A 22,005-nucleotide genomic window follows, 5' to 3' on the forward strand; every position below is an offset into this window, starting at 1 on the left:
GACAGGCTGGAGACCAGGGCCTACTCTTGCAGCCTCCTGGCAGGAATTGCTGAATGGGGAATACAGTGCGGACCCCCTAGGAGAAGCACCTCCCACCCTCTGCCCTGACTCCTGCACCCCTATTTCCTGCCCTGAGGGCCCCTCCCCACCTCCATCCCCTGAGCCATCCAACTCCTACCCTGACACCTCAGCACTCAGCACCCAGCACCTCCTGCTCTCAGGGTTCCCCCACTGAAACCCCTGCCTTGACTTCTGCACTAACACTCCCTGCCCTGAGTCCCCAAACCCTGTGTCCTGAGGTCTTCACTCCTGCATCCTCACCCCCTGCTCTGGGCCTCCCCACCCCACTTCCATAGCTCCCTACACCGCCAAGCCCCTTGCCCTGACCCCTGTATCCCCAATCCCTTACCTGATCCCTCCCACACCTACCAACCCCACCTGCCCTGAGAGCCCCCCCACACCAAACCACTCCCCAATATAATCATTTATATACAACATGCACATTTTCTTTTAATTTAAAACAAACAAAAAACCTCAAACAGCCATTACTCCAGTTTAGGACCCAAGCAGCACTAGATAAATCTGCTAGTTAATAAATATTTGCTGAAGTCAAAATATTTGATTCTAGGAGAAAAATCCTCTTGAGATGAAGTACTTGTAGTTAGGATAAATCACTGTCACTACTGCCAAGGCCAATGATTTTAGTCCCACTAGTTGTGGAAGTGTTCTTTTAAATCAATCATTTCTACAACCATTCAAATACAGAAGTTTAAATGTATGTTTACTAACAGGCAGGTGTGAATTGTATTGTTACTCAACATTATCTGCAGAGGTGAGGATTGGGTTCTTGGGCAGGAATGTGCAACTATCTAAAGGATATAATGAAACAAATTGCCTGTAATTCTTTCCGGATTAGTCCTTATTGTTTCCATAAACTGGGTCATAATGCCCAATTCCTCCCAGATTCTGCCCAGGTGGTGGATTTCAGGTGCTTGGAGTAGGAGCTCTTGAGCATCTTGATACACTCTTGCTAAGCTGAAAGAAAAATCAATGCAGGTGAGACACACCTTACATGTCATGGGAAATGCATCCAGAACATAGAGCATGACGCTCTTCACACACTGGTTAATCTGAGCAGACTGTCCCCTAGATGTAGGTGGTAGTGCTCAGATCTAGGTTAGGATCCAAACTTTCCCAAAGTTTGTGCATATTAAGATGTGGGATTTTGATTAAAGCCTATTTCTGTACTTAAACCCTTTGGAAAGCCTTTAATGTTGTCAGGCTACAGACAGGTCAATCTTTAGGGATTCATTATTACAGCAACTTCACCTTTCTAACAAATACTACAGAAAGACTATTTGAGCTGTTGTAACAGAGTCAAAGTGTTCACTAAACAGCAGCAACCTAGATGACAAGTATGAAAATTACTTTGAGCCCAATTTGGTCATGCTTGCTCATGCTGAGTAGTATTTTACTCAGGGTGTATTCCCTGCCATCTTACAGTAGGATGCAATAGTACAATACAAGTCAAAACCTTCAATCAGGCTATGTATCTGTGGGACAGGCACAAACAAATTCTAGTGAGAAGCAGTGTACATGTTGGTATTGAGCTGTCATAGCTGTCTCCTTGCTTTGGGCATGAGAGAGAACCTGGACATATATCTATCCTGAAACACTGCATTTCTTAAGTGTGCTATATTTTTTCATACAAAGACAGATACTTTCAACCTAAACAATTTATTTCAGACAATAGGAAACAGAGAAGCAAGAAGGAAGTCAAGTCCCTCAAAGATCACAATGTATTTGCCTCCTTTGATGTGTGAGTCTGATTGGCCTCACAAAGCTGCAGGTGCAAAAAGAGACTACCTGGAAAAGTAAAGGTGCAATATACAGAAAACAAATGCACTAGCTCACAGGCCACTGAGTTTGATTTCACATACCATTGTTCAAAGATAAGTAAAAGAAGAATCTAGAATGTAAAGGGAAACCCAACATAGGCCAATTTCAGATGGCTGCACCTTTTCAGGCTTTGCTGTTAGTTCATGGATGCTTCCACTTTGGAGTCTTGAAAGCAGTGATAGTCAGATTCAGGCTAGTGAACTGCAAGAGGCTCTTACATGTGTCTCTTGGGCTATGGAGAGATTTGATGAGTCCCAGGGCAAGATGGGATGGGCCCCCTACTCTATGCCTCTGGAAGGAGTGGACCCTTGGGTGGAAGAGGTGAAGGTGGGGCTGGCCTCCCCAGTCAGCCCTTCAGAGGTGTCTGGAGCCACTTTATCTTATCTCCTGCCGCAATTTAAAGGGCCTGGGGCTCCAGATTCTCCCCCCCTTCCCCAAGCAGCCCTGCCTGTAGCTCTTTGGAGCACATAATATTAAAACACTGTGATTTAATTATTAACCAGTCCAAGTTATTAATTAATCAGGGTGCTTTTACTATGTTATTAGCCAACTGAAGTTGATATAATAATAATACTTTGCCAGTCATTTTGCTGTGAGAATAAACTAAACATTTCCCCTGTCGTACTGTATAAATACAAATACATAGTACAATAGTAAATGAACCACTCAATTCACACCAGAGTGGCTTTTTTGGACAATGCTGATTACTAATTTGGCTTCTGAATCCTTATGTTTGAGTATCACTGCTGAAAAGATAAAACCACACACTGACAAATGGGCATGCAGCCATTATTTCCTGCATGTTTTAACAGATTTTGCAATTGTCCTCATTTTACTCTAGTGGTCCTTGCCCTGTTTAACTCCTTGACTTTCATGAGTCAGCCATAATGCACAATACATAGAAACACTTGCTAAGATCATTCTGACCAAAAAATCAGCATTTTACCCATCTCCTTCCCTCCCTCCTAGTGAACTTAGTGTTTGAGAGTTGACCAACTGACCAAAGTCCTTTAGACAGGTACAGCATGGCCTGAGCCAATGCAAGCTTTCCCACATTGCCTGTTTCTCCATCGGTGGGAAAAGAATATTCAGATTCTAGACTTTTAAATCCTTGGCTTTTATTCTTAGACTTCTACCATAATTGCCAACTGAAGTGGTGGTGTTTGTGGTATGGGGACTACGTCTGTTCACTGGCAATTAGAGGGACACCACCTCATTTTACACAGGCCATAGAAGTGATGTCATATGCTACCTCTTTTACTTGTTATTGATCAGGGCTAGATCTAGATCTACATGCTACAGTTTAAAAGCTCTGTATTCTGAACTATCCAGGCTTCCTGGATGCTCAATTTTCTGCCAAGGATTGGATTTGAATTCACACTGCAGAATAATTCTATAAAATATCCTTTACCATGAGCCCATCATATGAGAGAAGATAGGGATTATAGCCAATTTGAGGGTGGACTTTAACTATTCCATGACTGCTCACCAAGATATCTCAGATCTGTGAAATGCAGGGCTCGACAATCGCGGCAAAACCCACTCGCCAGCACTGCACTGCGCATGCACGAACCACCGGTGAATGGGTAACCAGCTGAAATCTACTCACCATGGGCGAGTGGATAAGCAGATTTGTCGAGCCCTGGTGATATGCATTAGAGTCCAGAGATGGGCAAAAGGTGCTCATCAGGCCGCATCTGGTTTGCCTAGGGCTTTGATCCTGCCTGTGCAGCTGTTCCAGGCCCTGCCCTCTAGCACGTAGGGTTACCAGGTAGTCTCAAAAAAAATACAGGACGCACTTGATCTGGGGCAAGGGGGGAGGGGGCGCGGAGGAACCAGCCAGGAGAGGAGCAGCTCTGGCTGGGAGGAAGGGGGAGGTGCCAAGAGGAAGGGGATGGGACAGGAGGCAGGGCTAGCTGGGGAGGGGGGAGCTAGGGGCAGTGGGGCCAGCCAGGGGAGATTGAGGGAGGAGCAGCCAGAGGGAGCGGGGCTGGCTGGGAGGGGGGCCGGGGGAGATCTGGGGAGGGGTGGTCGGCAGGAAGCAGAGTTGGCCAGGGGGGAGTCGGATGGAGCGAGGCAGGCCAAGGGGGATGGGGGGGAGCAAATTGGCCGGCAGGGAGCAGGACTGGCCCGGGCATGTGCAGATCCCAGGGCGCTGCCTGTCCCGCACATGGTCCTGGCAAAGCGAGTCTGGCTGCAGCTCCACCAGCAGCTGACAAGAGCTCAGAAGCAGGGACAGGGCTTCCCCTCCTCCTCAGATGCAACCAGAGGCTCCCAGCGCCGATCACGCCCCACCTCCCAGCCACTCCTCCCACCCCCACCAGGCTTTCTTCCGGCGCCCCACCGGAAAACCAGAAAATACCGGACATTGCACATGTTTGGTATTTTCTAAATGTTTTTACCGGACAGAGGCCCCAAAAACCGGACTGTCCGGTAGAATACCGGACACCTGGCAACCCTACTAGCTCGTTGCCTGGGAGATGGAGCAGCAAGTCCTTTCAACTGCTTCCATGTAAAGGCTGCCAGGCAACAGCCCCAGAGAAGACACAAGCTGTTTAAAAAAGTAGCTGAAAGGGCTTGCATGTTTCTAGCTCCCTCTAGCACAGCTGTTCCCATCCTTTTCCAGATGGGGACCCATTTTGACAATTCAGGAAGACTAGGTGACCCAGGGCAACTAAAAAAAAAATGTGTGAATGGCTCCTTAAGAGCCACCTGGGGAGACACCTGGCAACCCTTTTGAAATGTAATGGTGACCCATATTTGGGTCTCGACCCATAGGATGGGAAACCCTGTAGCATGAGGCCCGGAGCAGTGAGCCCTTTAAATAGTAGGAATTGAAAGGGCTCACAGCTCCAGCTAATGTGAAGCCTAGGAGTGCAGGGGAGACATGAGCTCTTTCAACTCCTGCTATTTAAAGGACCCACCCCCTAAGTCCAAGGCCCTGTCCCTTCCAGGGCAGCCCGCAACCATTTCAAAAAATTTTGAAGTGGTCCCCACTCAAAAATTATTGCCCACCACTGCATTAGACACAGGATGCTAGGCATTTCTCCAGGACCTCAGTATATTAATGCAGCCCCAATACAGCAAACCTATCTTTTCCCTGAATGCATGAGATTCCTCTTTGCTTACATGGAATTGTTGTAGTTAGACACAATGCCAGGAGATTCTCCACGGGTGGGGTTTCGGAAACAAGGATTGTTCATGTTACAGAAGATGCCCTGTAACCATGGCAAGGTTCCTGCAGAGGGCATAGCCTTATTTGGAAAATGGCCTGTGTATATGAAACAGAGAAAAGAAGACAAAATATTAATAGTTGGGTTTCATTCCTAAAGCAGCTTGAATGAACATTAAGAGCTTCCCAGGTTTTCCTGTTGCAAGAGGAATGTTATGGTTACTTTGTTAGCCAAGAAAATTTATTTTGGGCTTCTATCCTTGACAATTAAAAAGACATATGTTCTGTGTACAGGCCGTCCTCGCTGTAAGTCCAAGATTCATTATAAATCCAAGATTTTTTGAATGTAACAACTTAAAGGGGAATTTTTTTCCTGTGGCTGACTTCCATTTGTGCAAATGGGGAGTGAAGGGGTCTTGTGACTTAAGAGTGGGAAATGGAAGGACTTATAATGCATCAGTTCCTAAAAGTATCAACTACTTTAGTGCGGTGTACCGGAGTGACTTATAGTGGGGACACCCTGTATTATTTTCAAAACCACTCAGAATTGTTTTAACTCTGCTCCCACAGAGGCAGAACTCCAATTGATTTCAATGGGAGCAGAACTAGGCCAATGCTGAGCATTTTGAAAATCCTACTGTCCACATTTACTAAAATGGTTATATTAATGACTGTGTATATTAATATTCACAAATGTGAGAGTAATTGGGGAGTAACCCCAGAGTTTCCAAACCAAATCACTAATTTCTTGGGAAGGTTTCCAACAACAGGCCCAATTCTGGCCACATCTTCAGACTTGCAACCCCACCAATATCCTAGACCAGGGGTTAGCAACCTTTCTGAAGTGGCTTGACAAGATTTAACCCTCCTGCCCTGGGTTGTACCACTCTCCCAGGAAGGAGAGTTTGGTCTCCCGCACTGGGCTCTGTGCTGGTGTGACGTAGTGGGGGTACCTGGCTGGTTTCTATGCTGCTGGCTCTGGGGTAACCCCCACTGGCTGCCATGGGTACCACGACCCAGCAAAACAGGATGAGTCACTATGCAAACCAGTATGGCCAGACACCCCCCATGGAGAGGAACAAAGGAAGGTGGAATGCTGCCCTGGCTGGGGGGCAGGGCTGGAAGAAGGTTAGTTTGTGGCTGTCTGAGAACATGGAGGAGACAGCCTAGGGAAAGGGGCTGGAGTTTAGGGGCCCAGTCTCCCCCATCTCAAGGGGGCCTGAGGCATCCTAGCCCAGCTCTGTGACCAGATTACATCTGTGCTGTGCTGTATCCTGGAGAGGCAATAAACTTCCTCTATTCCACCGGCTGGTGCAGTCTGTTTTTGCCATTTCGGGGTGCAGGAGACGGGGGACCCCCAACGCGCCGTCACAGCTGGTTTTTCCTGTGGCGAGGGGAGGAGCAGTGCATGCATGCTTCCCCACAAGTCGGATATGGTGCAGAGCCTTATGGCTTCCTCCCCACAGGAAGCCAGCACTGGCTCCAATCTTGCGGTGGATGCAACGCTGGATCGCCGGCCAGGGCTCCCCGTTGAGGGTGGGAGGCAGCAAGGGGAAGCCGGTTCATTGTGCAAGTCACTGAAAATTATCTTGCATGCTACTTATGGCACACGTGCCATCCATTGCTGACCCCTGTCCTAGGGGGGTAAGTTATACCAGTGACCAATGTGTGCATAAAATCAAGCAACTACATGTGGAAATGAGAGGAGGGGTTATTGTCAGAGCAGGGCATAATCAATGGCAGAAAAATAAGCAGCACTCAGCACCCTGAGCATAGACAACCCTCAGTATCCACTATTATGATAATACTGGTATGGCAGCTTCCTTTATAAACAGGGAAATGGCCCATACATTGTTAAGATAGGATGTTTTGTTGCATTACTTTAATTCAGGGATGTTATATAAAAAAACCAAACCCTAAAACCATATACTATTTAGGGGAGGGTCTTCTTTTTATGTGTATAACACTTAGCACAACTGGACCCTTGAGTCCTGATTAGGGCCTTTAGACATTATTGCAATACAAATTATTAATTATTAGTTTTGTTTTAGAATATATATTCTTACATTCATGTTGGCGATAGACTGGGTTAGCCTTCCTCAGCCAGACAAGGACAAGAAATAAAGACAAAGGCCATGCAAGCTCCACCAGAAAACGAAGCTGGGGGAAAAAAGTATAAACAAAAGAAATGAGACATAAAAGTCTGACAAGTTAAAATATTCACGTTCTCCTTTTAATGTCTTCCTTTGATAACTATAGCATGTGCAACATCTACCACATATTCCCACTTCTCTGGCCCTTTATTATTATTGTTGTTGTTTGTGCTTTATTACCAAACAGAGCCCCACAGAATATCACCACAAATTCAGTGCTCCTCTCTCTCTCTCCACTGAAAGAATGTTTATAAGACCCGGGGTAATGAAAGAGCTAAGATGAAGAAGAAACAAAAAAAAAAAAAAAAAAAAAAGAGAGAGAGGCGGCAGCATGGCTAAAAGAGCTAAGAATAGATGACACTAAAATAATAGCAAATAATAATTCCAGAGAGTTGAGAGGAGCAGCTAGTCAGATAGAGACATAGGACTAATGGGCTGGATGGGAGTGTTTTCGAGAAGAGTAAGAACAGCAATTGTTCACTGAGCTTCTTGTGGAAAGGGATTAATAGCCTCTGTGGTCTGCAGGAAATTATAGGGATGAAAAAGGACTGGGTTCCTATAGCATACCTGCCACCAACTCCTGCTGAGTTAGCAGTTGTATCCCCACAAAATACATTTTCCCTTCAGATGCTTGTCTGACTAGTTAAAACTATTTATTTTCTCCTTTTTGATGTCTTTCTTGATAACTATAGCATGTATAACATCTACCATATATTCCCCACTTCTCTGGCCCTTTATTTTTATTATTATTGTTGGTGCTTCATTTGAGCAGGAAGGGCTTGCAGTGTTTTTCTGTGTCTACCTACCTTATGTTACTTTTTTCTATAACACAACAGCCTCTTCCTAAATCCTGAGTAGTTAGTCTGTACTGTACATAGGAAATTCTCCCCCAGACACCAGCTACGTACAGCAATCTGTAGAATGCATCATGTGCCCTCTGCCTTCTTCAGGCTAAATGGTGAAAGGGGATCTACCAGAAAGAAATTCCACATTATAATTAAAAACAGGGGTTTGGAGCTGCTCCATCTTTTCCACTGTAACTTCATCTATTAGCTTCAAATAAACTCAGCCTAGGCTTATGGACAAAGCGTGAAGAAATTTTTGCTAAGCTAACATTTCCTATTTCACACATTTAATCTAGAGTTAAACAAAATACAGACCGTGGGTGGGGCTGGAGGGGGAGAGGGCCACTACTAGACCAAGGAATGGGAAACCCGCCACCATGAAGTTTTTTTCCAGCTCTCTCACCACAAGTAAGGAGGAGCAGTTCAGCTGGGGTGAGGCCTCTCTACCTCTTCCAGTTTTCTTCTCCCCAGCAACTAATCTGGCAATAAATCCTAGATTTTCCTTAAAGTTAACATCCCTTTCAGTTCATTTCTTCAACTGGACAGGCCCGTCCACCAGTGATTTTAGCGAAAGAAAAATCAAACAGGCTCCTAGGGAATGTTCACTGGTGTTCGTATTTGGACGTTGCTGCTAATCTCTGCCTGCCCACAGAAACTTCAGTCTCAACCCAGGTTAGCTGGCTCCTCACATGTGTTAGGCTAAACCTATTTGTTGCTTTCACTCAGCTCGGTAACCCGGCCACTTGAGCTCTGACTGTCCTCCAATGCCTTCCCTCATTTGCATGTGTGTGCTCAGAAGTAGAGACAAGTTATCCCACAGCTCACTGGGAAAGAATCTAAGTGGCTCAACTTTGCACTATAAAGAGCCATGGGCTAACAGCCCCCAGAAGTTCTAGCACCTCACACAGGAGAGTGCAGCACCAGTCAGCACCTGGTTGCCATGGTGCTAGGCCCACACTCAGAAAGAGGCACAGCACTCAGACCAAGGCTCCACCCCCTGCTCGGTTTGTGCTCCGCTTGAGGCTCTGTCCCCACTTCGCATCTTCCACTTAATGCCACGTCCACTTCTCTCTGCCTCCTAGCCCCTCGCCACAGCTCATTCCTCTTTCCCCCTCTACCCGTTGGCCACTTGCTTCTTGGGTGATGTTTACTGGTCAGCTGGTTAAACTTTCACATCCCCACTGCTGACTAGACACTAAAGTCCAGTTGCAGGAGTAACCGCAAACAGCCTGCCCAACAGGAATTTGGGAAAAGCAGCAGCTGCTGGCTGGAGAAACTGCAGCTCAGCTGGGGAGGAAGAAAGAGAGAGAAAACTGGTTCCTAAGGATCTGGCTCTGGCAATGACAGGTAGGTAGGTCCCAACTCTGTGCTGACCTGGGAGGGGTTCCTGTTTGTCTCCTGCCCACCCCTATGTGCTCGCTCCCCCTCAGCTCCTGTCTGGCTCCAGGGATTAATCCAGGCAGCCCTGTTAGCCCAGCCCTGTCCATGCTTCTGGTACACTGCCCCTGGTATTCCAATCCTGGGGGCCCCTCACTCCCAAGCCATAGCCCCCTGCCAACCCATTCCTTGGCTCTGCCCCCGAAATTAAGGACCTGCAATAGATGTAGACAAAAAACAAAAAAACTAACAAAAACCCAGCCCACAACCCTACCCTCTTCAGCACAGTGAAAAGAACATTAGACATGACTTATTTATTGATGTTACTGAAAGCTGTGCATTTTAACCTTTGTGCAGATTTTGAAATCTCAAAGATTTTCATTCTTTTCCTGCTCCGGAATGCATACTCACAATACTGTACATAGCTGTGTTTTATTATTTTCCTATTGTGTAGAGTTTATTACCATGTCCAGAAGTCTGAGTTTTTTTATGCCAAAGATATTAAACATGACTCTTATTTATCAAATTAAGACCCTTACCAGGGGTGAAAATAATTTATACGTCTTAGTGGTACCTGGAAAGGGCCATAGACAGAAGGGGTGGGGATAGGGCCAGCATTCCCCAACCAGCCCTTCACCACTGCGCTGGCGGTGATTTAAAGGGACTGGAACTTTGGATGCTAACTGTGGTAGTAGCTGCAAGCCCTAAGCCCTTTTAAATCACCAGGCCCCAGGATAGCTGTCCCTCAGGCTCCCCAGGTCAGTAGCCCTGCCATAAGCTTACCAGGTGTCCGGTATTCACCCGGACAGTCCGGTATTTTCTGAATTTTTTCCCAGTCAGGAGGTGAAAATGCCAGGCACCTGGCAACCCTACAAACACTCAGCGCCCGGCCGCCTCCCCCCACCCCGAACCCATCCCCCAATGACTCCAGCCCCCATGCTTACCTGGTTCCCCAAAGCTGCCGGCACAAAATGCCTGCCAGCCAAAAGACCTAAGGGAAGCATGCTTCCCCTAGGTCAGTGGTCTCCAACCTTTTTACACTCAAGATCACTTTTTAAGTCTCAGAACAGGCAAAGATCTACCACCCCGCCCCTTCCTTGAAGCCCCGCCCTCTCCATTCTCCTGTCCATCACTTGCTATCCCCAGCCCTTATACACTCTGTTAAACAGTTTATTTATAAATTATGCAATATATAAAATTAAAATCACGTTTATAGTTGTTGGTCTGTTTTTAATTCATGCTATTTAAATGTCAAATGAAGCATTTACAATTATACATTTTGTTCTCTGCTATTTTGTAAATCAAGTATTGATAATTATATATTTTTTCTTCCAATAACAAAGTCTCAGTGTGACACCTGTGACTGAACAGTATCTGCCAGTGTCTTGAAGTCTGGGTTGTAGTCTGAGATTGCTAGTCATATACAGTCCATCAGATGGTTATCTGTGATCCTGCGCTCAGCCTGGGAAGCTTGCTCCAGCACAGCTGGAGCTAGAAGCAGCCTCCCTGGGCTGAGCGCAGGGCAGCCGGGCTGGAGGGAAGAGAAGTGGCTGCCCGGCCAGCTGGTCATGGCACTCAGCCAGGGTGCACCAAGCTCCACGTGGGCAAGCGCAGAGGAGAAGCTACCGATCAGCTGGAGCGTGGGGCAGCCTCTTTCAGCTGAAAGCCACAGTCAGCTTGCTGGGGTGTTTCAGCCCTCCCGACCTCCCAGCTCCCACCATTCCTCGCAGCTACTCACCTGTGTTGTTGTTCGGTGAGTAGCCGCTCCTCAAATGAGGAAATCTAATGTAAATGTACTGCGCAGGTGCGCAGTTCAAAGAGGGCTCAAGAGCTACTCTTAGAGCCCCTGAGATCTACTGGTAGATCACGATCTACTGGTTGGTGACCACGGCCCTAAGTCTTAGTGCTCAACCGTGCCCCTGTTCCTATCCCTGCACTTAATGCTGTTTTAATGGTGGGGTTTTTTTGTTTTTTTTTGGCTTAAGTCCTTTTTTTTTTTTTTTGGCTCAACAACTTTGGTCTCCCCCTCCCCCCCGTTTTTCCCCCCCCTTCAACAGAACTTTTTCCCGGTGTTTTTTTTTGGGGCAAGGGGAAGTGTTCGGTATTTTTGTTTCAACCATCTGGCAACCTTACCTGCCAGTATGATCCCTGTAGCGCTGGTGTTGCAGTGCTTTAACATTGGCTGTGTACCAGTCTGTACTCGTGGCCACTTTCTTACCAGTATGCTATACCAGTCCACTTTCACCTCTGATTATTAGCTTTGGAAAGTGGCATGCACTGAGTGGTCAAAATTGTATGGGATTATGAAGGATAAAATTAGGTTCATTTGTGGGGAAAAATTTCATGCACGCTTATGTCTGGATTTCTTGGAAGTGGATAGTTGGTCCTTGTGATTAAGTTTTCTTTGTCAGTAAGGAAATAGATGGACTCTCAAAGGCAAAGAATACAGTGACTTCATTCACTCGGCTGAATGGAGAGGGGTGGAGAGAATCCATCAAGGAGGAAGCAGGAGAGAGGGAATACAGTGAGCCACAGGGCCTTTGAAGGAAGAGGTGAGAAAGAGGATGTTGTAGTACTCCCCTGTACTGTCCTGCAGAGGAGAAGGGCACAAATATATTTGGCACTGAGCCATATATGGTTAATCCAGCCCTGGCACCAGTGAGGACACAGTAACTTGGTACATCTTTGCCATGTGGCTGCTCACATCCAGTATAGACTAATGCACAGCATCTCAATGCAGTGCATCTGCAGATGCGAATGCAGATCCATCAGCTGAATTTTTTGTGCAGTGATAACATTCCTCTAAGAATTAGTAGGTTGTTGTCATGCATGTGAAACTGGAAAGAGGCTAGGGGAAGTGATTTTTACTGATGCTTAAAACTTTCAGTTTTTTACTTATACCACAAGCATGGGAGTCAAAATACTTCTCTATTACAGATTCAATAGTCTACTTTTAAGGCTAAGAACACTCAACCTCCCTTAGAGTTCCCATGCAAAATCAGGAAAGACTTGATATAACATTACAGAGATTTCCACGTGAAGAAAACAGTATGAAAATCCTCACTATTTTTTCTGAAGCCTCTTCATATTTTGAAGTGGCAGGTCAAATATCTAAATAGGTTCATTGAATGAAATTATTTCAGGCACTGAAATAGTGATATTGATAACAACCATTTTCTATAACATTAGTATGTTGAAATAATTGTCTTTAAGTTCTCCAAATATTCACAGTTAGAGACAGGAGGGCTTCTTAGACTAAAACACAATTAGAAACCAGACTGCAGCAGCATTTTCAGCTCTAATGCTAACATAGAATGGATGAGCACCAAAAACTCCTGCCTCCATTAGTTGCTTTCTTTAAAACAAACAAAATGCGATCAATGGAATGTACACTTGGTATGAGCAGCTAGGCACAGGCTCAGCCATCCCAGTGAAGTCACCTCCTGCACTGAAGTAAGCACATACAGGATGCAATATGAAATTTCCTGGGTTTAGTCACATCAGGCAGCTGCCTGGAGACACGTCAATTTTCTTAGCTACACAGAGAACCGTGAGAACCAGCTACACAAAAGGAACTCTCCATTGTGTATTCCTTCATGAGACTGTTAAATTTAACTACATGTCATAATATTGTAGACATGTAGTTTGCCAACCCCAAATGTTTGAAAATCACAACTTAGGCCCTAAAATATCAGGAGAATGACTTGAAAATTGCAACTTTTAAAAACACCACAATTTGCATTCTTTGTATTTGCCTTTGGGTTTCTGAGCCTTCACTTTGCATATTTTCAAGCTTTTCTCCACAACCCCTAGAAATTTACTTAACAAAAAATGAACTGACATTTTGAGGAAATCATGCAATTCCAAGAGTTCCAAAAAACATCAGATATTGCAAGACTTGCAATAACATCACATGAGCTCGCAACACAGCATAGAATAGATCACCAAGTTCTTTTGGTAAAGCAGATTGCAGGAGCAAATGTACTACTAGGCAGCCATGGGACAGGGGACAAGCAGATTTAACATGGAGACAAGCAGATTGGATTGGATCCTGCAGTCCTCAAGTACATGTGGAGTCTCCACTGACTTCCAGGTGTGAAGGAGCTATTGTAGAGGGCACAATGGCTAATAAGTTTCCTGCAGGTACTGCGTTTCCAGTACTACCTTTTTTGTTAAATTTTTTTAAGACACAAAATATTTGGGGTTAGCATGGATGTGATAGATGCTGCTCTGTAAAACCAGTAAGTCTCAGCTGAGTTTGCAAAATTGCACATAGTATTAAAAGTGGCCCAAAGCAGATTCAACTATGATCCAGTGGCAGATGACTGGCTATTTTTATGAATTGGGTGCCTTTGTCTTTGAGCCCTAAGAATCAGGTCTGCACAGGGGAAGCATTTTAACATGACTCTGATAGCTACAGAAATGTCTTACTGTAGTTCATGTCTCTTGTTTAAGCCAAGTGGTCTTTAGTTAGGGTTACCATACGTCCTGGTTTTCTTGGACATGGCCCATTTTTTTCAGCCCCTGCCCTCCCTCTGGGCAGATTTCTGAATTATGAGGAAACGTCTGGGATTTTTCTGCTCCAAGCATTAAAGTCAGAAAGAGTTGTTTCCATGCCCTGGTCTCTCCCCTGCAATCCGCCTGCCTTGACCCCAGCCAGACTGTCAGGTAAGCAGAGCCGCCAAATGCTTCTACATTGGACCACCTGCCCTGCGGCAAGGCCTCCAAGCCCAGTCAGGGGAGTGATAGACCAGGTCCCAGAGGCACGGACTGATGAGCAGGCTCTGTGTCCTGTGCCTGTGCCAGCCACCTGGTTACTATGACAAAGAGCATGATACTCCCACCAATCTGTGAGGCTGCAGGCACTCCTTCCAGCATCCTCCAGCTACTGACTCCAGCGCCTCCCAAATCCCCCACCCAGTACACACATCCCTCCAACACTGGGGTGAAGAATGGAACACTGGTTTGGGGACGCTAGCAACCAGCTGACTCCAACTCCTCCAGCCCGAGCCCCAGCTCCAGCATGCCAGGTGGGAGGCATAGCTCCAGCCCCAGATCCCGCAGGGGCAAAAGGCAGACAGAGCCAGCAGCCCCAGCCCCACCAAGTGCCAGGCAGTGTGGCTACAGCATCTGCAGGCTTCCCAGACAGACGACAAGCAGCCTCCCTGAGCTTGGACCAAGGGGGAAGGGCAAGCAGGAGAACTGGTGGAGTATGGGTGGGGCCACGCTGGTCTGTTTGGGGAGGCATAGCCTCCCTCAGCCTATGATATGTATGCTCATGATCTGGTACCCCCTTCAAACACCCCCTAAAGTAGTCCCCAGATGCCACCTCCTAGCACACATACAACCTGCCAGTACCCCCTTAATACTGCCTCCAGCACCTCCCAACTGCGCCCTGCTTCCAGCTCTCCTCTCCCCCTTCCGCTGGTGTTGTCCTATATTTGGGAATTCAAAGCATGGTAACCCTACCCTTAGTCAGAAATATAAGGCCTGATCCTCTGAACTTTGACTTGAAGCCAGTGGAAACAGAAGGCTCCCAGCATCTTAGAGAAACAGGCTGTAAGATAATTTAGTTTAAACAAATGAAAAATGGACAATGGCAAATGAGGCATTTATATAATAAATGCTAGTTGCGCTGCCCTAGAGAAAGCATTATGTGGAAGGTTTAAAATGTTTCTCCATTTCTTGATTACCTGGTTGCTGTTGTCATTCAACCATATAATTAAAAAAAATGTGCTTTACTTTATACAGTTGGCTTCATCTCTAAATATAAATGTACAAATGTGGCAACATTAAGATCTGGAGCCAGACTTACCCTAAACTGTGGAGAACATAAGTTATTTTTTTTATAGGTGCCTATCTTATGGCCAGGCACCAAAACCTCAGTACTCCGATCTTCACTATATCAAGCCACGCTGTTTGTCAGATATCCAGTACAATGACCTCTGTTCTAAATTTACTCTGTAAAATGCATCTTGCAAACAAATAAACTAAGCCTGAGGGCAGGCCTACAGACACAGCACATCCAATTTCACTCTCTGGTTTGTCCATGTTAAGCAGTCTAGGTTGATAAATGCACCAGTCATTTGACTAACTGCACTGTATTATTCTCAGCATGTTCTAATGCAGAAACCCAAAGACTAAGACTTAATCTTTTACCTTTTGCCGTTTCCTGAGTGTCCAGTTCTTCCACAGCAGAAGTCTCACCTGTCTAAGAAAGCTCATTGTTCTTCTGCATCAACAACGCCACAGACCTGTAATATAAAATGCCTCCATCTTTATCTCTCACTTGGGTTCAGATAATAACCAACAATTTCTGTTCTTTTTACAACTCTCTTTCCGTTTACTTTAGTGGCCAGTGCTTTTCAATCAGAGCTTTACATCTTGTTTTAGACAAATGTTGATCTCCGTTTTTGGGAGACTGATTCTTGTGACTTATTTTTCTGGGTCATAGACTCATAAACTTTAAGGTCAGACGGGACCATTATGATCATCTAGTCTGACCCCCTGCACAATGCAGGCCACAGAATCTCACCCACCCGCTCGTAGAATAATCCTCTCACCTATATCTCAGATATTGAAGCCTTCAAATACTTTGAAGACCCCAAGATGCAGAGAATCCTCCAGCTGTGACCTGTACCCCATGCTACAGAAGAAGGCGAAAAACCTCCAGGGCCTCTGCCAATCTACCCTGGAGGAAAATTCTTTCCCGACCCCAAATATGGCGATCAGCTAAACCCTGAGCATGTGGGCAAGACTCACCAGCCAGACACTCAGGAGTTACTATAGAGAACTTTCTATCATCCCTCCATTGACCTATGTACCACTGATAATGAATGGTCAATTAGTTACCAAGATCATGTTATCTCATCAAACCATCCCCTTCATAAACCCATCTAGTTTTATCTTGAAGCCAGATAGATCTTTTGCCCCCACTACTTCCCTTGGAAGGCCGTTCCAGAACCTCATTCCTCTAATGGATAGAAACCTTCGTCTAATCTCAAGTCTAAACTTCCTACTAGCCAGCTTATATCCATTTGTTCTTGTGTCCACATTAGTATTAAGCTTAAATAATTCCTCTCCCTCCCTGGTATTTATCCCTTTAATATATTTAAAAAGTGCAATCATGTCCCCCCTCAGCCTTCTTTTGGTTAAGGTAAACAAGCCAAGCTCCTTGAGTCTCCTTTCATAAGACAGGTTTTCCATTCCTCGGATCATTCTAGTGGCCCTTCTTTGTACCTGTCCAGTTTGAATTCATCCTTCTTAAACATGGGAGACCAGAACTGCACACAGTATTCCAAATGGGGTCTCACCAATGCCTTGTATAATGGCACTAACACCTCCTTATCCCTACTGGAAATACCTCGCCTAATACATCCCAAGACCGTATTAGACTTTTTCACGGCCATGTCACAATGGCGGCTCATCGTCATCCTATAATCAACCAGGACTCCAAGGTCCTTCTCCTCCTCCGTTACTTCCAACTGATGTGTCCCCAGCTTATAACTACAATTCTTGTTATTAATCCCTAAATGCATAACCTTACACTTCTCACTATTAAATTTCATCCTATTGCTATCACTCCAATTTACAAGGTCATCCAGATCTTCCTGTATGATATTCTGATCCTTTTATGAATTGGCAATACCTCCCAACTTTGTATCATCCGCAAATTTTATCAGGACACTTCCACTTTTGGTGCCAAGGTCAGCAATAAAAAGATTAAATAAAATTGGCCCCAAAACTGATCCCTGAGGAACTCCGCTAGTAACCTTCCTCCAACCTGACAGTTCACCTTTCAGTATGACCCACTGTAGTCTCCCCTTTAACCAGTTGCTTATCCACCTCTCAACTTTCATATTAATCCCTATCTTTTCCAATTTAACCAATAATGCCCCATGTGGTACTGTATCAAATGCCTTACTAAAGTCGAAGTAGATTAGATCTACTGCATTTCCTTTATCTAAAAAATCTGTTACTTTCTCAAAAAAGGAGATCAGGTTGGTTTGACACGATCTACCTTTAGTAAAACCATGTTGTAATTTGTCCCAATTGCCATTAGCCTCAATGTGTCTAACTACTTTCTCCTTCAAAAATTTTTTCAAGATTTTGCATACTACAGATGTCAAACTAACAGGCCTATAGTTACCCGGGTCGCTTTTTTCCCTTTCTTAAAAATAGGAACTATATTAGCAATTCTCCAGTCAAATGGTACAACCCTTGAGTTTAGAGAGTTATTAAAAATTTGTGCTAATGGACTTGCAATTTCATGTGCCAGTTCCTTTAATATTCTTGGATGAAGATTATCTGGGCCCTCCAATTTACTCCCATTAAGCTGTTCAAGTTTGGCTTTTACCTCGGATACGGTAATATCTACCTCCATATCCTTAGTCCCATGTGTTATGTTACCATTATCCCTAAGCTCTTCATTAGCCTCATTAAAGACTGAAGCAAAGTATTTGTTTAGATATTGGGCCATTCCTAGATTATCCTTAACCTCCACTCCATCCTTAGTAATTAGCGGTCCTACTTCTTTTTTTGTTTTTTTCCTATTTATATGACTATAAAACCTTTTACTATTGGTTTTAATTCCCTTTGCAAGGTCCAACTCTACCTGACTTTTAGCCTCTCTCACTTTGTCCCTACATGCTCTAACCTCAATAAGGTACCTTTCTTTACTGAGCTCTCCCATCTTCCACTCCTTATATGCTTTCTGCTTTTTCTTAATCACCTCTCTGAGATGCTTGCTCATCCAGCTTGGTCTCACACACCTGACTATAATTTTTTTTCCCTTTTCTTGGGATACAGGCTTCTGACAGCTTCTGCAAATTTAACTTAAAATAATCCCAGGCCTCCTGCACCTCAAGATCCATAATTTCTTTAGTCCAATCAACTTCCCTAACTAATGTCCTTAATTTATTAAAGTTAGCCCTTTTGAAATAAAAAACCTTAGTCTCAGATTTATTTTTGTTTATCCTTCCATTTAATTTGAAGTGAATTAGCTCATGATTACTGGAGCCAAGGCTGTCCCCTACAACCATTTCATCTATGAGGTCCTCGCTACTCACCAAAACCAAATCTAAAATAGCATCCTCCCTTGTTGGTTCAGCAACTACTTGATGAAGGAATTCATCAGCTATCACATCTAGGAAAATCTGAGCCCTATTATTATTACTAGTACTTGTTCTCCAGTCTATATCTGGAAAGTTGAAATCTCCCATGATTACGCAGTTTCCATGAGTATTTACTTAATTAAAAACATTAAAGAGGTCTCTATCCATATCCAAATTGGATCCTGGTGGTCTGTAACACACCCCAAGCACTATACCAGGGGAAGATTGGATAGTTTTCTTCCGCAATGTGATTTTTGCCCAAACAGACTGTCTTCTCCATTCCATCACTTTTTATTTCTTTACAATCTACCTCATCTTTGATATACAATGCGACTCCACCACCTTTACCCTTATTTCTGTCTTTCCTAAACAGTACATACCCTTCAATACCTGTACTCCAGTCATGCCTAGTATTCCACCATGTTTCTGTTATTCCTATAATATCTGGTTTCACTTCCTGGACCAATAGCTCTAGTTCCTCCATTTTGTTACCTAGGCTCCTCGCATTGGTGTACAAACATCTTAATTTTTGGTGTTTGGCCTCACTCACATTCTTTACCCAATTTGGCACAGATGTTGTACCTCCAATATGACCTATTAGACTAGTATCCATCCTACCCTTCCTCATGTACATTCTCCTACCCCCAGCGATATCCTTTCTTACTTCGTTTTCCTCCCTCTCAGTGTTAAACAATAAACAAGAGGGCATATTTTTCAAATGAAAATATGGTCTTTTTAAAACTAATTTCAAATATTACTGTAGCATGGAAGGAAACATTTTAATTGTCTACCTGTAGCTACTACTGTTTTTTGTTTGGTCTTTTGTTTGATCAAAGAGCTATTTCTTTTTAAAGGATTAACTTGTTAGTTGATTCTACCACAAAAAACCAAAAACCAGTGAGTCAGTGTGTTTGGTTAATTTAGCATCTCTGATCCCTGGGCTTTCAGAAGTGCTAGAATAAAATCAGTATTCAAAGAAAACATTTAGGGTGACTATTTCATCTCTCGAGAAAGTACTTAAACCTCAACCAAAGATGAAAAGAGGCCAGCCTTGGACAGAAAATCTGGCACTAAGCATGACATTACCTCTCTCTTTACATTTTGAGTATGGAAGAAATTGAAGAGGGATATTTAAGACCAAATTTAGTTGTCACTGACTATGTAGCTTATTAGCTGTTAGATAAAGAGAGAAAAACTCCACAGCAGGACTTCTTATGCAAAATTACCAGTGCTAAAACTAGAAGGTTTTTATTCTGTATATGTTAACAGTCACGTACTCTGAGTAGTCCTGTGGCACCTTAGAGACTCTCAAAAATATATATGAAAGCATAAATAATTATATGAGCTCATCTGAAGAAGTGGGTTTTGTCCACAAAACCTCATCATACTATATATATTTTTGTGAGTCTCTAAGGTGCCACAGGACTCCTCATTGTTTTTAGAGTTACAGACTAACATGGCTACCCTCAGAGATGTTTTAGTCACATACGCTATTCAGCATCATCCTGTCAGCTCTAATTGCTCATATTACAAACATGAAGCAAAAGGAAGTCAGATTGGCTATAAAAAGCTATTGTGGCACTAGATGGCAAACGGATCACGTATGGTGTTTGGACAGGATGCACTTTCCTGTCTATGCTATCACTGGGTGAAGGCCACCGGGTGGAGGCTACAGGGAGCCAACTGAACACACTGGTGGTTGTCTAACAGAGCTAGGCAATTTTTTTCAGAGGAAAAGTTTCATCCAAAAATATATTTCCCTCTGCAATTCAAAGCTTTGTGTTTCAAAATGTAGCTAATATTTTAAAAACAAAAACAAACAGAAAGAGATCAAAATACTTTAAAATAAAAAAGTTTAGTTTTTGGTTCAATTAAAATATTTAATTTGTCCCAAAACACGCATTGTTTCTTTCGGGTTAGCCACCTGACCAAAAAATCCAATTATCCACACCATCTATTGTCGAATCAATGCTATAATAATGCTGCAACTGAATAAATAACTGGTGTTGGTATACTGAAGACATAAAACAGGCATATCACTGAGTGAGAAGGAGACCAACCCCAATGGGCTATTGGTGCCGGAAAGGAACATGAACTGGGACTGGGGAAAGGGAAGAAGGCTTGACAGAGTTACAGAAGAACAATATACTGATTGCAGGAGAACAAAAAACTCCATAAAGATGGCTAAATCTTGTTTACCCATGTTCAGGTGAAATGCTACCTGCTACCCACTAGCTAAGCAGAATTTTACAGACAAGAGGGAGTGTGGAGACACACACTTTTGTTTCTGAAATGCTGGGAGTCTGGCATAAAGGAGGTCAATCCTGATTTATTTTCAGATGTACAGCATGCACTCAGATTATATAATGGACTCATTCACTACTGAATGGCCATTTTTCCTCCTCTTCATTCAGATTTGGAAACAGGCACCTCCACTTCTGAAGATACACATCATTTGGGAGCATTTCTGAAGAATCAGTTGTCATAAGGGGCAGGATGCAAGGAGGAGATAAAATTGAACATCAGTAAGTTGATGACAGTTTGGCAACAGCATTAGTGACTACAGATTCTGTGTGTAAACAGGCCAACTGGCAATACAAGAAAGTGCTCTTAGACAGAAAGAGGGTCTGAGATCTTCACTGATGACAGTGCCACCAGTAACTCGCATGAAATTGCCATTATATCATTTTGATTGGAAATGCATATGCTGAGAGAATATATAGAGGAAGAACAACTGTACATGGAAGTTGGTAGAGTGAACAGTTGGTAGTGTGATCTAGGATTCAACAGGAATCTTCAAATGAGGTCCCCTATCTAGAGCTGTAGACTAATTAAACCTCTCTATTAAAGATGAAGGAAAAATACGCTGCGCACAAAGGACAAGTTCTAACATTACATGCACATGCTGTATGTAGGCAGCTGCCAGAAAACCCACTGTGATCCAGTGTACCTGGGGCAGCCTCACTAAAAATGCCAAGGTCAAAGCAGACTTCTAAAGGGAGAGCAGATATTCCCAAAACTGGTGATCAACACGGACGTTAAACTCCCCAACCAATCACAAGTTTTGCATCTGATCCATAGTGGTTATCAAACAGCTTTTAAAAAAAAATTTCAGCCCCCTTATTTCATTCCAGTTCTTTGGCTTCCAATCAGCACCTAGGCCCAGTACAGTGAGAAGTTATTTAAAAAAAACCACGCTTGTTCACTATACAAAATGTTCTTCTGAACACCAAAGGGCCAGCCACATTGCCAGGGCAATATTAGGGTGGACCTTACCCAAAATGCTATCCTGGCAGCCAATCCTTTAGTATCTAAAACTAAGGGTTAACTATAAAAAGAGAGGGGGAGGGGGAGAAGAACAAGAAGAGAGTTGTTAAATGATGAAGCACTCAAGGTACATACCCAGACTCAGGGTGCATCTACAGAACGGCTCTATTTTGGGATAC

General features: G+C 44.1%; 1 protein-coding gene across 1 annotated transcript in view; it reads right to left on the reverse strand.

The window, feature by feature from the left end:
- ABCA4 (ATP binding cassette subfamily A member 4) overlaps window positions 1-15,918 on the reverse strand; it is a 118,107-nt gene extending 102,189 nt beyond the window's left edge. Inside the window, exons 1-4 of the mRNA XM_089780536.1 lie at window positions 15,606-15,918; window positions 7,138-7,231; window positions 5,029-5,170; window positions 896-1,035 (exon numbers count right to left, since the gene is read on the reverse strand). Of these exons, the coding sequence (XP_089636662.1) occupies window positions 896-1,035; window positions 5,029-5,170; window positions 7,138-7,231; window positions 15,606-15,671 (442 nt within the window). The 5' untranslated portion in view covers window positions 15,672-15,918. The remainder of the gene's footprint in view (window positions 1-895; window positions 1,036-5,028; window positions 5,171-7,137; window positions 7,232-15,605) is intronic.
- Between the last annotated feature and the right edge of the window lie 6,087 nt (window positions 15,919-22,005).

Source organism: Pelodiscus sinensis, chromosome 9, assembly GCF_052426305.1.
Source record: "Pelodiscus sinensis isolate ZL-2025 chromosome 9, ASM5242630v1, whole genome shotgun sequence".
NCBI classification, from domain to species: domain Eukaryota; kingdom Metazoa; phylum Chordata; order Testudines; family Trionychidae; genus Pelodiscus; species Pelodiscus sinensis.